At 51.9% G+C, this 15,084-nt stretch overlaps 1 protein-coding gene across 4 annotated transcripts in view; it reads left to right on the top strand.

Annotated features, from left to right (window-relative positions):
• Positions 1-13,583, top strand: part of Morn1 (MORN repeat containing 1) — a 60,064-nt gene extending 46,481 nt beyond the window's left edge. For 3 of the 4 annotated variants that reach the window (XM_059255503.1, XM_059255502.1, XM_059255504.1), the window contains exons 13-14: positions 10,731-10,774; positions 13,264-13,583. In XM_059255503.1, the coding sequence (XP_059111486.1) occupies positions 10,731-10,774; positions 13,264-13,412 (193 nt within the window). In that variant the 3' untranslated portion in view covers positions 13,413-13,583. The remainder of the gene's footprint in view (positions 1-10,730; positions 10,775-13,263) is intronic. The other variant, XM_059255505.1, reaches the window with a different exon arrangement.
• Positions 13,584-15,084: the final 1,501 nt, after the last annotated feature.

Consider the following 15,084-nt stretch of genomic DNA (forward strand, 5'->3'; position numbering starts at 1 on the left):
GAAGGGTGCTGCTTACTGGCTTGCTCCCTATGGCTTGCTCAGCCTACTTTCTTATAGAACCCACAATGGGCTGGGCCCTCCCCCATCAATCACTAATTAAGAAAATGCCCACTGGGCAGTGGTGGTGCACACCTTTATTCCCAGCACCAGGGGCAAGGGGGGGCAGTGGCAGAGGCAGGTGGATCTCTGTGAGTTTGAGGCTACCCTGGTCTACAGAGTGAGTTCCAGGACAGACAGAGTTACACAGAGAAACCCTGTCTTGAAAAACCAAAAGAAAAAAGAAAACGCCCTACAGCTGGATTTTTTGGAGGTGTTTTCTCAAAAGAGGGTTCCCACCTTCCAGCTAACTCTAGCTTGAGTCAAGTTGACATAAAACTATCCAGTACACACAGGACCCATACCCTTATCCCTGTGGCCTGCAGAAAATAGTCTGGGCTTCTAGGTCCTGGGGCGAGACTGACCCTGGCCGCCAGCTGGCGATTCTTGAAACCTGAGACAGTCTCATTGATTAGGTTTGCCTGAGTCAGAGTCAGCATCAGCAGTCACTACTGTCATCTGTAGGCTTCAGACAACAGGACTGAGTAGGGAAGAAGCTCCTCCACCTCTGCAAAGATTGAGAGTGACATGCCATCCTGTAATTTCACAGCAGAGCAGGGGAACATGGGGTCTAATTTACATAGGAGTACAGCACTTGGAGAGCCTGTTTGCCTCTTAGAACTCGCAGGCGTCATTCTGGAACTTCTCATTTGACTACAAAAATGTCCCTTTGTGCTGCCTGAAAACAGGTGCTTTGGTAGGGAAGGGAGCCATAAGATCTCAGCAGCACCAAGCTCTACATGAGCAAGGTCCTGTGGGCCCAGTTGGTGCCTGCCTCACTCCTCTGCCCTCCAGCAGACACTGGGCCTGTGGGAAGCTCACCAGGCCTGATCACTATGTGCATGGTGTTAAAGGAAGAGAGCGACTATATCCAGGGCCCTGTATGGGGCCCTGTAGGCAAGTTCAGAGTCCAGTCCTTGAGTGCATGGAGCTCTTGACCTCCATACTCCAATGATGCTGCTAGTGATACTGATGAGGTTGGGGCCTAGGCCGGAAGGGCTGAATGACGGAGAGGTGTGTCCTAGGTAGGGTTCTTGGGCTGTAGGAAAGGAATCCCTCTTATTCTGTAAGTAGGTTTTTCATGTTCTCAGAGTCCGATCTCTCTCTGAATACATGGCTACTCAAAGCCAGACCAAGACTATTCCGAGGAAGGAAACAATCATGGATGGGTGCACCCCAGCAGCAGAGAGAGGCAGGCAGTATAGGTAAGTCCTGCAGGCTCCTCCTGCCAGCTTTCCTGGGATTGAACATGTTTCTGCCAGGGCCCCTTGCTGCATTCCTGCAGAGACATTCCAAGCATGTTATGGAATTTCACTACATGACAAAGGGCCCTGTCAGTCTCTGCACGATGTGAAATCGTGTCAGCTGCAAAAGATGGACTTGATTTAATAAGTGTGGCTGTGAATTTGTCCCGCCACACATGAACATTCCATACAATAAGAGAATGTCTCTGGTTACTTTTCCCCCAGAAACCCTAATGGCATGCTTTGAGATGGAAAAAATGCAACTGCCTGAAACTCAATCAGTGAGGATGCTGAGACATATCCAATCACTCAGTAATGTATGTGGGAAGTCCTGGCAGATGACCTTGGGCCTGATTGCACATTGGTGTCTCTCACCCACTCACCCAATGCCTGACACATGCTGGGGACCATCAGAGCCTCTCCTCCCTCCTCAGTTCTGAGAAAAACGGTTTTAATTAAGACTTCCATGATTAGTCATTTAATCAGTCATTAGGCCAACACAGATGGAGTCAATTAATTTTTTTATATACTTGAAAAGATAGTTGATGTTTGGCAGCTTGTACAACCTCCTGAGCTGGCCGTAGGTGGCCACTGTGCCCTTAACACTGGACTTTCGTCCCCCTGAAGGAAGTACCAAACACTCATCATGGTAGGGAGATGCTAGCTTCCTAGGCTTCCTCTTGCCTTGAACCTGGGGCTTCAAGATGATGCCGTAGGCAAGGCTGCCTCACAAGAACAACCCTGTGAGTAGCCTCTACCATAGCCCACTGGTGTACCAAGACATTTTGGGCAAGAACCCAGTCAACCACCAGTTTGAAACCTGATGGTGCAGGGTAGCACTGAGCCCTGCACTGTGGCAAACAAGAAGGTCTAACCAGTGAGACAGCCATGCAGCCAGCAGAGAGACATCACACTCCAGGCCTGCAGCCCACAGACTCACAGCTTAGAGCACAGTTCTTTCACCCAACCAACGTGTATGAGACCCAGTGAAGGAGGCGCCAGGCCGTGGGGTGGGGATGCAACACAGGGAGGTGGTTTCGTAGCTCCTCACTGCCCCACTTCAGTCCCACCCTGCTGGACCCCCAGCCTCTTGATGCCATCCATAGTGATGCATGCCTGGCTCATTCTGGTGCTTATTCTGAACGTACTTTTGGGCGCCTCGCCCCCTTCCCTCTGCTTCCCTTACAAGCCATACTGGGAGAATCCTGGAGGAAAAAAATGCTGCCTTTTTTTTTTTTTTTTTTTTTTTTTGGAGACAGAGTTTCTTTGCATAGACCTGTCTGTCTGTCCTGGAATTCATTCTAAACTAGGCTGGCCTTGAACTCAAATGATTTTGAATGGTCTCTGATAGACCCAGAGACTCACAAGATGTGGTTGTGACACCACAGGCACAGTCCGGTCCCTTCCCCAGCTCTTTTGCAGCTCATCTGTGCCCTCCTAGAGGCTGAGCTCTCTTCTGACTGCGAGACAGATGCTGAGTGGCATGTGCAGAGCGATGGGCTTCACATTATCTCTGGGTTGAAGCCCCCATAGTATAGCTGCAGGAAACATGGAAGTGCCCCAGGGAGGAAGATGAGCACTCCAGAGATGAGGGACTGGGCAGCCTGGACTGGTTAGACCCTTGTGTAGGCACTGGAATGAAAGGACATGAAGAAGTAAGAGTTGTGTCATGGGATCCTGAGGCCCATTATGGACCTCTGTCACCTCACCTGCTTACCTGAGCAATGAGTGCAGAAAGCCAGGAGTAATGAAGGGATTCCTGGGCTCTTCCTTTCTTTAGGAAGTGTATTTTTTAAATGTGTGTGTCTGTCTGTCTGTCTGTCTGTCTGTCTGTCTGTGTATATGAACATGTGTGAGGTCGCTGGTATAGTTCAGAAGAGGGCGTCACATCCTCTGGAACTAGAGTTATAGGCAGGTGTGAGGCACCTGATGTGGATGTTGGGAACCAAATTCTGGCCCCATGAAAGAACAGCAAGTGCTCCTAACTGGTAAGCCATCTTTCCAGCTTCCTCTAAAAAGTTTTAAGGACCGAAAAATGAGCCCTGTCTTGTCTAAGCAGGAGTAACAAACTGAAACAGGTGTGAGGGCTGGGAGGGAGCAGCTGGCCCTCGGATGTGCCTGCATCCTGGAGCCCTAATCTCCCACACCCAGCAGGCTGTTTCCCGCCTGCCAGTGCTGGGACAATGACCCATGGCAGAATGGGACACAGGACAGCAGCCTTAACCCTTCCTTCACATGGGACCCTTCCCCCGCTGAACAGGCACCCCTACCAAACAAAGTGGAACAGAGCACTGGAAGGTGAAGTCATCAAACCCCTGTTCTGTGGCCTGAGAAACAGCCTATCCATGGCTGCCCAGAAGCCTGGCTGAGCCTCTGTTTGGGGCCTCATGGGAGTGGCATATAGCAATGTGACCCCAGAGCCAACCAAGCCTATTTGCTGAGGTTCCTGCTCTGGCCCGTGTCCAGGAGAAGGGATCACAGGACTGGAATCAGCACCCTGGCAGTGGGAACACAAATGTCACTGGCCAAGCACTCAGGCCCTTATTCCTCTCCTTGGAGACTCAGAAAGTGACAGCATCACACACACACACACACACACACACACACACACACACACACACACACACACTTGGCTGCTGGTTCTAATTTTGGAACTTTGAGTTGGAGTCCCAGGGGGTTACAGAAGCCCTGAGGGCTCATGCTAAGGGTGGCCTGGCCTGGCTCTTCAGAGAGCTGCCCTGGAGTGGCCGTTTTTCCCAGTTTGTGTCTTGGTTAGCTCTTGACTCAGAAGCTCTTTAAACCAGCATGGTCTGTTAGTGCAGGGGCTTGGCTGCATCCAACCCTAAGAATCCCAGGACAGAAGCATCTACTCAGGCTCTTGACCTTGACCCGGAGGTTCATATAGGTTCTTCGGAGACCTAGGAACCTGTACCTTGCACCCCTGCTTTCCTCTAGCCTGGAATCAAGAGCACCTCAGGCTCACTGGGCTCAGGCCCTACTTCAGATCCCCTGACGAGGCCAGACTAGGAACAAGGATGATGGTGGGTATCTGTTTCATAAGCTGGACCACAAGAGGCAAAAAGGGCAAGTCAAGACCCACTTTAGCACCCCAGATCTCCTTCAAGGCTTGCAAAAACTGATCTGTAGCCACAGAGGGCCAAGCCCATGCAGCGGTGGGTAGAAAGGCATGCTATCTGAACTTCTATGACCTGTGTGTTCTGCTGTTCTGCTCCTTTGTGAGATCTTCATACAAGCCCACCACACAAGCCTGTGACTCCTTAGTGAGCCACAGAGCCCCACAATGCCCTTCACAAATACACTGACTGATGCTAAGTTCAAGGATAGTGTAGGTAGCAGGAGTGTGTCCCTGCAGATCCAGCAGTAGCTAGGATTGAGAGCCCATGTGAGGCCCCACCGAGTCTCAGGCTGCTGGAACAGGTGTCAGGAGTATGGAGGAGGCTATGCTGTGTGTCTAGTCAGCCTGGGACCAGCCTCCTGTCATGCCTCAGGCTCCTTCCAGCAGTTTTTTCAAAACTGACAGCCTCCATGTGCCTCTGACACCTTTGCTCTCCAACAGAGCCCACATGGTCTTGAGAGGAAAGACAGAGGCTTCCTGCCCAGAGGAATACTTTCTAGTAACCCTGCTCCATAGACACCCCTGGATCTGTGACCTGTAGCTTGTAACAGGCTTCTCAGAAGCTGAGCCTCTCTGGCTGAGAGTAGAATTCTGGGCAAGCATGAGCATGCCCATTGAATGGCCCCTGGGAGCGAACATCAGAGCTCTCCTCTTTGCTGAGAAACACTTGCCTTCAGTCTTGCATCCTTGGACCATGCCAGGTGATTGGGAGCAGTTTCCAAGCCTGGACTTCACTGAGAGCTGGCACACATCCCATCTGCTGGACTCTCAGAAGGTGAATTGGTATAAGCTGGGCTCCCTCATCTGGTGTTGGTCTGTAGTTGTGGGAACAGATTCTGCTTCCAGCCCAGACAATATGTGGGGTGGGACTTGTCCCCTCAAAAATAAAGAAGCAGTTAAAAACCAGAGAAAGATATGAGAGCCACTGAAAGTCAAGGGAGGGTAGGGAGCCCAAAGGGGGAAAACAATCACAGTGAGCCTCCAGGATGCAGTGCTGGGAAGGGAACCCCAACAACTCTGTGAGTCTCCTGAGGGGAGGAGATGGAGCTGGGAGCCTGGGAAAAGGTAAAGAGTGAGCCCCATAGCTGGGTAAGGTGGCACACACCTTTAACCCCAGCTCAAGAGAGGCAGAGACAGGCAGATCTCTGAGTTTGAGGCCAGCCTGGTCTACAGAGAGTTCCAGGACAGCCAAGGCTACACAGAGAAATCCTGTTGTAAAAAACTAAAAAGAAAAAGTGAGCCTCAGAGTCAGTCAGTTGAGCCAAGGTCAGTATGTCCAGACCAAGACAGTCACTGGTATGCAAGGTGGAGACACCTAGCTGGAGACCTCAAAATACACAGGGTACTGGCAGGTTCTCTTAGTAGTTCAGAATAATTAACCTGAATTTAAGCCACACCCAAGAAGCCCTGAAAACAAAACCCAGATGGAAGGCACCATCTCTAAGCAAGTAACCATCAAAACATTTCAATGGACACAACATAAAGACCTCAACAGGGCACAATTCATAGTGTCTGGGGTCTGATGAAAGTTTGGGAAGGGCTGAGGGTACAGCTCAGCAAGGAGTGTTAGCACTCTGGAGGCCCTATGCTCTACCACCACACTACTAAATAAGTCAGCAATCAAACAAAGGACACAGGGAAATACAGCCCAAAATGAGGAAAAAGTTCAGCTGGGCAGTGGTGTTGAACGTGGTTAATGCCAGCGTTTGGGAGGCAGAGGCAGGTGGGTCTCTGTGTTCAAGACCAGCCTGGTCTACAGCTCGAGTTCCAAGACAACCAGGGCTACACAGAGAAACTTGTCTCGGAAAAGGGAGTGGGGTGGAGAGAGGGACAGGGAGAGAGAGAAGAAAATTCAAATTCAATCAAAACCAAAGAAATGAGATGGGAGAGAGGAGAGCCACTGACAAGAGCATGAGGACAGCTGCAACTGGACTCAGTGGTCGCTAGGAAAGTGTAAGGGACACGCAGAGTCCTGGGCGGCTCTAAGAAGTCAGGTCAAACGTGCAGGGACCAGCGGGGCTCAGTTCCGTCAAGAACATGGACCCGATATGTGTAAGGACCTGGGTGGCACACATCTGCAAAATAGTCCAGAAGTTGGCAGGGATGAAACCAACCCATCCAAAGTGAAAACCTTCCTGAGGAGTGGAGGAACCTTGAAAAAGAGAAGTGGTGCCCACCTGGAGATGGCCTTCAGATCATCCCAAGAGTTGAGAGAGATGAGATAAGCAGAGTACACAGGGAGCTAGACCCTAAAAGGGGAGAGAGCAAGTGGGAACAGTAAATGATGGCCAAGCTTGTGTTGTGTTGAGCTTTTAAAAAAAATTATTATTACTACTACTACTATTATTGTATATGTGTGATATGAGTGTGAATGTGGGCACATGCCATGGCATGAGTGTGGAGGTCAAAGGACAAGTTTTAGAAGTCAGTTCTCTTTCCATCATGGGATCCAAGGGTTGTCAGTCAGGCTTGTGCAGCAAATGCTTTCACCCACTACCAGCCTCGTTTGATTTTTAGACAGGGCTTCAGGTTGCCCAGGCTGGCTTTGAACTCCTAATTTTCATGCCTTCACCTTCCAAATGCTGGGATTCAAACGTTCGTGGGGGCAGGGGGCGGAGAATGAGGGTGGATTTTGGTTTTTCTGGACATGGTTTCTCTGTGTGTATTTCTGGCTGTCCTGAAACTTACTCAGTAGACCAGGCTGGCCTCAAACTCATGAGATCTACCTGCCTCTGCCTCCCAAGTGCTGGGATTAAAAGTGTGCAACACCACTGCCAAACTTTTTCATTAAGGCAAACTTTTTTTTTGGTTTTTCGAGACAGGGTTTCTCTGTGCAGCTTTGCGCCTTTCCTGGATCTCGCTCCGTAGACCAGGCTGGCCTCGAACTCACAGAGATCCGCCTGCTTCTGCCTCCCGAGTGCTGGGATTAAAGGTGTGTGCCACCACCGCCTGGCTAAACTTTTAAAATTTTTGATGGAAGCCAGGCAGTGGTGGCACACACCTTTAATCCCAGCACTCGGGAGGCAGAAGCAGGCGGATCTCTGTGAGTTCGAGGCCAGCCTGGGCTACGGAGCGAGATCCAGGAAAGGCGCAAAGCTGCACAGAGAAACCCTGTCTCAAATAACAACAAAACAAAACAAAAAGATGGAAATAAGAATTCACACCAGGAGTCCCAATCCTAAAACCATGAAGAAGCCAGGCATGATGGAGCATTCCTGATATCCCAGCATTCAGTATTCCAGGCCAACTTGGGCTGCATGACCTCAGTTCTTTCTTTTCTTGTTTTCTTTTTCCTTTTTCTTTTCTTCTTTTTTTTTTTTTTAAGATTTATTTATTTATTGGGCTGGAGAGATGGCTCAGAGGTTAAGAGCACTGACTGCTCTTCCAGAGGTCCCGAGTTCAATTCCCAGCAACCACATGGTGGCTCACAACCATCCGTAATGTGATCTGGTGCCCTCTTCTGGCCTGCAGACATAACACTGTATACATAATAAATAAATAAATAAATCTTTCAAAAAATTTATTTATTTATTATGTATACAGCATGTATCCCTGCAGGCCAGAAGAGGGCACCAGATCTCATTACGGATGGTTATGAGGCATCATGTGGTTGCTGGGAATTGAACCCGGGTCCTCTGGAAGAGCAGCCAGTGCTCTTAACCTCTGAGCCATTTCTCTAGCCCATGGCCTCATTTCAAAACAGAGATTTAGAGGTGTAGCTCAGTTGGTAGCATACTTGCCTAGCATGCACATAGTCCTGGGTTCAGTGCTTGGCATCCCACAAACTGAGCTGGTGTACACATACAATCCCAGCGCTCTGGAGGTGGAGGCTGGAGGATGAGTTCAAAACCATCCTTGGCTATATCACCAGTTCAAAGCTAGCCCACGATACATGAGACCCTGTCTCAAAAGAGTGAAAGAAAAACTGAAAAAAACTCTTAGAGGAGGTCATGAAGAATGGAGGGGCTTCCAGGTTTACTCAGGATGCCAGCCCAGCTTGGGGCCCCTCCCTGCCCAGGGTTGGCAACACTGTCTCCTCAGCTGGTCTGAGTCTCCTGCTGAGCCCACCCTGCACATACTGTTCTTACCCAACCCATGACTTTGGGACCAGTGGGAACCTTTCCCTCACACAGCTACCAAGTACCATAGAGTGGCCCACTTCTCTCAGACCATTTCTCAGGTCTCCTTGAGACCTGGCCTCAGGCCTGACCAACACATGTCTTCCTTCACTGCCCAGTTAACCACCAGCTCTGACGCCAGCTCCTGCCTGGCTGTGTCTGGCCTCCTCAAAGCCCTGGGGCTCTCTAAAAACTCGTGGAACTCTCAGGATTCTTGTAACCCCCTTTATTTCTCTTAAAGCTGGCAGCCTGACAGACTCTAGTTATTCCTGCTGCTAAATTATTTATCTCTTCCCCTTTAAGGTACTCTTGGCGCCCAGCCTAGGCCGTTTTCCCTACTTAAAATGAAGTCATTTTAAAGTCTTTTGTCTTTAATTTTTTATCACCTAAACCAGGCATGTGGTCTTTAAGTTTGTCAAGGGATCAGAATCTGCTGGTCACTTAAGCCCCACCTGGACAGGGACCCTCCACACCGTCCCAAGATCTGCATTGGCTGTTCTCCACCTTGGGCTACTAGTGACAGAAAATCAACTGCCCCAGATTGGAGGGCCAGGGCCAGGGAGGAGACCCAAGTGGCTGGAGTTTTGAGGCTCCTCCCCGTCCGTCCATAGAGACCCATCATTCAGCATGCAGCCCAGCTTAACACATCTGGGATTGAGGCCAGGTGTCTACATGGGGCCAGCATCCTCACCCTCCCATCAGGAAAGAGAAGAGGCTGAAAACCCAAGTCATTCAGAGACCCAAACCCAGGATGTGCCAGAGGGCCCCATTTTGCCACGTGTACTGGCCACATTCATCAGGGCCTTGCCAGGTCCTCCTCAGATGACCCACCCGGGCAGCTGGTCCTTCTTCGGGGTGTGTCTCAAAAGCTGGACCAGCCCTCATTGGCTGTTTTCAGAGCCTGAGGGTGTGGGCCCTGGGCCCCATGTAGGACTTGGGCTTAAGTCTGAAGCATGTGAGAAACGGGCTGTACCTACATTGGGAACCCCTCAGGTTTCTCATGGATCCTGTGGGCAGCAGTGAAGGTCTCTTAACCTTCACTGGTTAAGGGCAAAATGGGGCCCTCTGGCACATCCTGGGTTTGGGTCTCTGAATGACTTGGGTTTTCAGCCTCTTCTCTTTCCTGATGGGAGGGTGAGGATGCTGGCCCCATGTAGACACCTGGCCTCGATCCCAGATGTGTTAAGGTCTCCATCTCTCAGGCACAGGAGCCAGAGCAGAGCCTCTGGATAAGGGGTTCCAGAATGGGACCTTTTTCTACCTTTGTCCTTTTTCTCCCACTCTGGAGTCTCCCAGGTGATACTGGCCTTTGTTTTTTGAGGGATCACATGGGTGCCTCAGCCTCGTCACATCTCTTTTAGTGTGTATGTAAACCAGTGGACAACCTTGGATGCCATCCTCAGGAGCACTGTCCACCTCCTTTGAGACAAGGTCTCTCATTGGCCTGGAGCTCACCAATTAGGCTAGACTGGATGGCCAGCAAGCTCCAGGGGTCCTCCTGCCTCCACCTCCCCAGTGCTGGGGTTACAAACGCATGCCACCATATCTGACATTTTACTAGGGATTGAACTTGGGTCCTTGTGCTTACAAAACAACGGCTTTACCGACTAAGCCATCTCCCCAGCCCCTTGAGTCACTTCTTTCTGAAAGATGGATGTATTCCTTGGCAACCTTCAAGCAGGCCCAGACCTCAGCTGTTCTTAGACCAGCTCCTTACTCCTCCCCATGTGCTAGGCTGGGTATGAGAACCTCTTGCATCCCAAAAGCTATACCTTGGTTCTGAGGAGGCAAGACTGTCCAGGGTCATGGTGTGGTTGTTACACACCTGCCCAGCAGTTCTGGGATTATGAAGCATCAGACAGAGCTCTATCGGTGGGGCCTAGAGGGCAGAGAGCCAGGAATGGGCTGCTTGAGAGAGCTCTCAGAGTAGGCACCACAACCAGAGCCTGGGGATGTGAGCATACAGCCTTGGAAGACAGGGGAGCCTTAGAGAAGGCAGGACACATGGGGGCCACCAGGCTCTGCTGTCCTGGGGCCCAGCATCTGCCCCAGAACTGCTGGCCTTGGTTTGGGTGAAATCGACACCCAAAGAGGACTGGGCAGAATACTCAGGGGTTCCTCCTCTTCTCCCCACAGGCCTGATGGGACCACAGTAGAACCATCGACATCTGCATATCTAGGTAGGCATTTTGGTGTGGACCACAAAGAAGCCCATCACTGTACTGACAAAGGCAGAGGCAAACAGTGTCTGGGGGATAGATGCTGCTTCCTGCCGATACAGGCCTGTGGTGGTGGTGGGGGGAGGCAGATGCCCAGGTATCCTAGAGGTGGATGGAGGTGTGTGGACTGTGAGTAGAGGAAAAATCACAAGCGACTTCCAGGCTTTATGAACAGGGGCCAAGGCTGTGAGGCAGCCAGGAAGATTCACAGGTAATAAGAATGTTCCAGAAAGGAAGGAGCTGAGTAAGTTAGGGACCTTGGGTAACTAAGTGTGGTAGGGGTGGGAGGTGTGGGTCCTCCTCACCATTTCAGAAGAGTAGCTGCCAAGGTAGTGCCTGAACTGGCAAAGGACCAGACCACAATGAGGCCATCAGCAGCTGGACCTGAAGGGTATGGGGACCACAAAGTGGCCATGAGTCTCAGACTCTCAGACCCTCATGTGCCCTAGCACAGAATCCCTGCCTGTTGGTCTACCTGACACCCCCCTTAGACAGTAAGAGGAATCTTTGGGCTCTAAGGTGTCAGCCAGCAGAGCCCTAGGCTTGGGAAAAGGGTCATTGGTCCAGGGCTTCTTCAGAGCTGTGATAGTCCTAGGGCCTGGGCAGTGCCAAAGCTGGGCTTGGGCAGGAGGCCTTTGGCCAGAAGCTCCTCTTGTAAAGTTGCTCTCAGCTTTGGGGCAGTGGTCAAGCCTGGGCCCTCCTCTCTATGCCAGAGAGCCAGAGAAGCCAAAGCCTTTACTTCCTCAGAACACAGGACTGAAATTATTTCTCTAGACAGTTCCATGCCCTAAAAGTGCCCAAGCTCTGGGCAGCTGACATGGGTGCTCATCTGCCTGGCCCAAAAACGTAACCCTTGTTCCGGCATCTCTGGGATCCTGATGGGAGGTCAATAGGCTGCGTGATCCAGACCCTTCTCACATAGGGTCATGGGAAGCCTAAGAAATCAGCAGAACTCTAGGCCTGATTTATAGTTGTGTGGTAGCTCCAGGGACTGAGGGCTCCACACTGGGTAAGGCCAGGTGACAGCCAAGCCCCTCGGCAAGAGCTGGCCTGGGGGACAGTAAGTAGGCTCCGAGCCCACACCTGAACAATGTGGTGTCAGTGCACACACCAGCCAGCTCTTCTCATGCCAGTCTTCTGCATCTGATGGGGACAGGCCCCAGGAACAGGGTCAGATCAGGCCTGTGGCCTGGTTCTGCGGCCATGGCCGTGAGCTCACACTGGCTCCCCAGGCCAGCACCCTTGGCCAAGCCTGGTGCAGCTGCATGTTCCTGGGACCGCCTAGAGATGGGCTGCTTGGGAACACTGTGGCGTCGCTATGCAGGGCTTTTCTTCCAGCTGCCAGAGACGCTGGCCTGTTGCCTGTGCTTTACTGGTGGAATATGCGTCCCCCTCCCCAAGTATCCCAGCCCCAGCTCATGGGCCTCCTAGAGCCAGTTTCTCTGAAGAAACTGACCCAAGGCCAAGCACACTCCTCCAGCCCCCAGGCTCTCTCATCCTGTCCAGGAAGGCATAACCCTCAGCTTAGCCAGAATGGAGGGTAACCGCTTGCTCAGTGGCTGGAATGTCACTCGGCTGGGCTCTGCTGCGCTTGGTGGTGGGAGCCTGCTCCAGCCCAGTTTCAGCTGTGGCCACATTCCTGGTGTGAGCCTGGGCCAGCCAAGGAGCTTTTTCCACACTCTGGTGCCAGCCCCAGCGGGCTCAGGGGAGGGAGAGAGGGCCGTTTCTATGGCAACTTTCCTTTTTGTTATTTCTTATTTTCTTTTTTATGGTTTCTTCAACTTTGAAGCTCTCCAGACAGTTTACAGACTGTGGAAAGGAAAAGTGCTTTCTCTCCCCCAGCCCCCCAGGCTTTCCCTCCCCCAGGCTTTCCCTCCCCCATTCCCCCAGGCTTTCCCTCCCCCAGCCCCCCAGGCTTTCCCACCCCTAGGCTTTCCCTCCTCCAGGCTTTCCCTCCCCCATTCCCCCAGGCTTTCTCTCCCCCAGCCCCCAGGCTTTCCCTCCCCCGGCCCCCCTGGGCCTCAGGACCCCACCAAGCACCTCAAACCTTCAGAGTCCCCGCTATTTCTTAAACATTTAGAGAACATGAATGTATTTTCTCCAAAAACAGTGTAGACAAGTATTTACAAAAAGACTCAACCACGTGGCCTAATTAGCAGTTGGGAGCAGGGGTCTCTGTGGGTTGACCCTGAGGGCTGTCCACACATCTGTTCTCTCCCAACACCACCACTTACTTCAATCTCTAGGATGCCTGGGTCTGAAAAGCTGGTTTCTCTGCCCCAAACACAAACACCCAGCCTCAGGATGGCAGTCTGGCCCAGGGTCCTAATGTAGGGAGCCTGAGAAAACAGTGGCAGGAAGAGACGACAGGCTGAGATACCCAAGGGATGGTGAGGAGCCTGGGCTCTAGTGGCCATACTAGCCTGAGATATCCCTCCCCATCCTCACAGGGGAGTACGTGGTCATGGTCTGTGATGTGACTACTCCTCCATTCCTGGGCCATAGGCTGCCCACCACCTTCAAACACTTGCGAGTCTTGGCAAAGAGGGACAGCCAGTGGCCCCATGTCCCTGAAGATCACCCAGAAGCTCTAAGCTAGAAACCACTCCTTTCCTGTGGATATAAAGGAGCCAGTAACACCCTCAAGGGAAGGTCACCCTCCCTTGAATGGAGGTTCATGCTGCCTCCCCCAGGGACCACAGCCTGGGAGTTGGGAGCTGGCTCACATGAGCCCCACAGCTACTGACTTCAATAAAACTCTCCATACCAACTTTGAGTAGCACGTTCATGGGGCCCCTTCCAGCAGGCCCTGGGCCTTAGTCCTGAGCTGAGTTGGAGTTCTGTGGGATACAGGAAGGGACTCAGTGCCCCTGTGCCCTTTGAGAACCCTCATATCTGACTTACCTACACTATTCCCAGGCCCATGGAGGTCTGCATTAGATTTCTGTGAAGGCAGAGACTGGGGGCAACTTTGCCACTCAGCATGGCCAACCTCAGGTCAGATTCCCACGGCACTGCAAAGTGAAGAGGCTTTCTTGCCTAGTCCTCTCCAGCATTGGAAAGATAGGGTAGTTGGAGAGAATCTCACAATTGCTATTAAGGGGCACACTGGCTGCTGAGGAGGCCAAGAGCAGCTGGCCATTAGCCCACACAGAAGGCGTCCCTGGGAGGGCTTACTCCGTTGCAGAAACCCCCACTTCCTGGCTTCAGAACTGTGGCTGTCAACCCTTAGCTGGCTGGGCCTACTGGTCCATATGTGGACCCAGCTGGGCAGTGCAGGACATGGCACTGCCTCATCCTGGCCCATCCCCTCCTGGGTTACCCTAGTCACTTGCCAGCACAGCCTACCCTCTTACCTGGCCAACTGCTCCCTCTTTCCTGAAGAAATTAAGCCACAGGAAGGGGCATCAGAGCTCAGCGTCTGCCCTGATGACACATGCCAAGTCTGCCCCCAATACAATAGCAATGTCCTCAGGAATAGCCGCTGCATGTTGCCTGGGACTTCCCCACGGGACACTTGGGGCAGATTACTGCTCCACAGGCCCCCATGCCCTCTTTGCCCTGCCCCTGTGGCACTGCAGCCCGTCTAGAGAGACACTGTGCCTCTAAAGCCCTGGAACATGAGACACTAAGCCAGTGACTCTCCAAGAAATCATAGGAGCAAGACAGGTGACTACCCTCTCTGTATTCCCAAAGCCCCAGTCAAGGTCAGTGGCCTTGGTTTGGATGCAGTGATGGACCTCAGAGCTGAACCCACAGTTCTCAGCCCTCCTGTGCACCATGCAGAGCCTGAGGCTGAGGTGAGCCTGGGTTTCTGACACCAGTGACCCAAAGGTGCCTCAGTTCACAAGCACCTTTCACCAGGTCATAGGAGGTCTTTGGACCCACCCTCTGCCTATCTCTCAAACTACTTCTGAGCATCACTTCCTGAGTCTGCCCTTCAGACACAGTACAACATTCTGTAGCTCCTTTCTCCTCCTCAAGATGAAACCACATTTCTGTCAAAAGAAAAACAAAGAAAATGATGTTTCAATTTAGGAAGGAAAATCGCTGGGAATGAACAGCAGCAGCTGCCGTTTTCCAGCCCATCGTCAGGCGTCCTTTGGTATTTAATTCCCCAAAAGCATGCTCAGCTTTTAAAGTCACAAAACCCTCATCAGGAAACTCACAGTCACTACTCTGTGTGGGATATGGCGGGCAGGTCTTGTGCCACAGTGGCTTTCTGCAGACATCAGGCCTATCCCGTCAAGGGAGGCCAGGTGGGGCCACTT

The sequence above is a fragment of the Peromyscus eremicus genome, chromosome 2 (assembly GCF_949786415.1).
Source record: "Peromyscus eremicus chromosome 2, PerEre_H2_v1, whole genome shotgun sequence".
NCBI lineage: Eukaryota > Metazoa > Chordata > Mammalia > Rodentia > Cricetidae > Peromyscus > Peromyscus eremicus.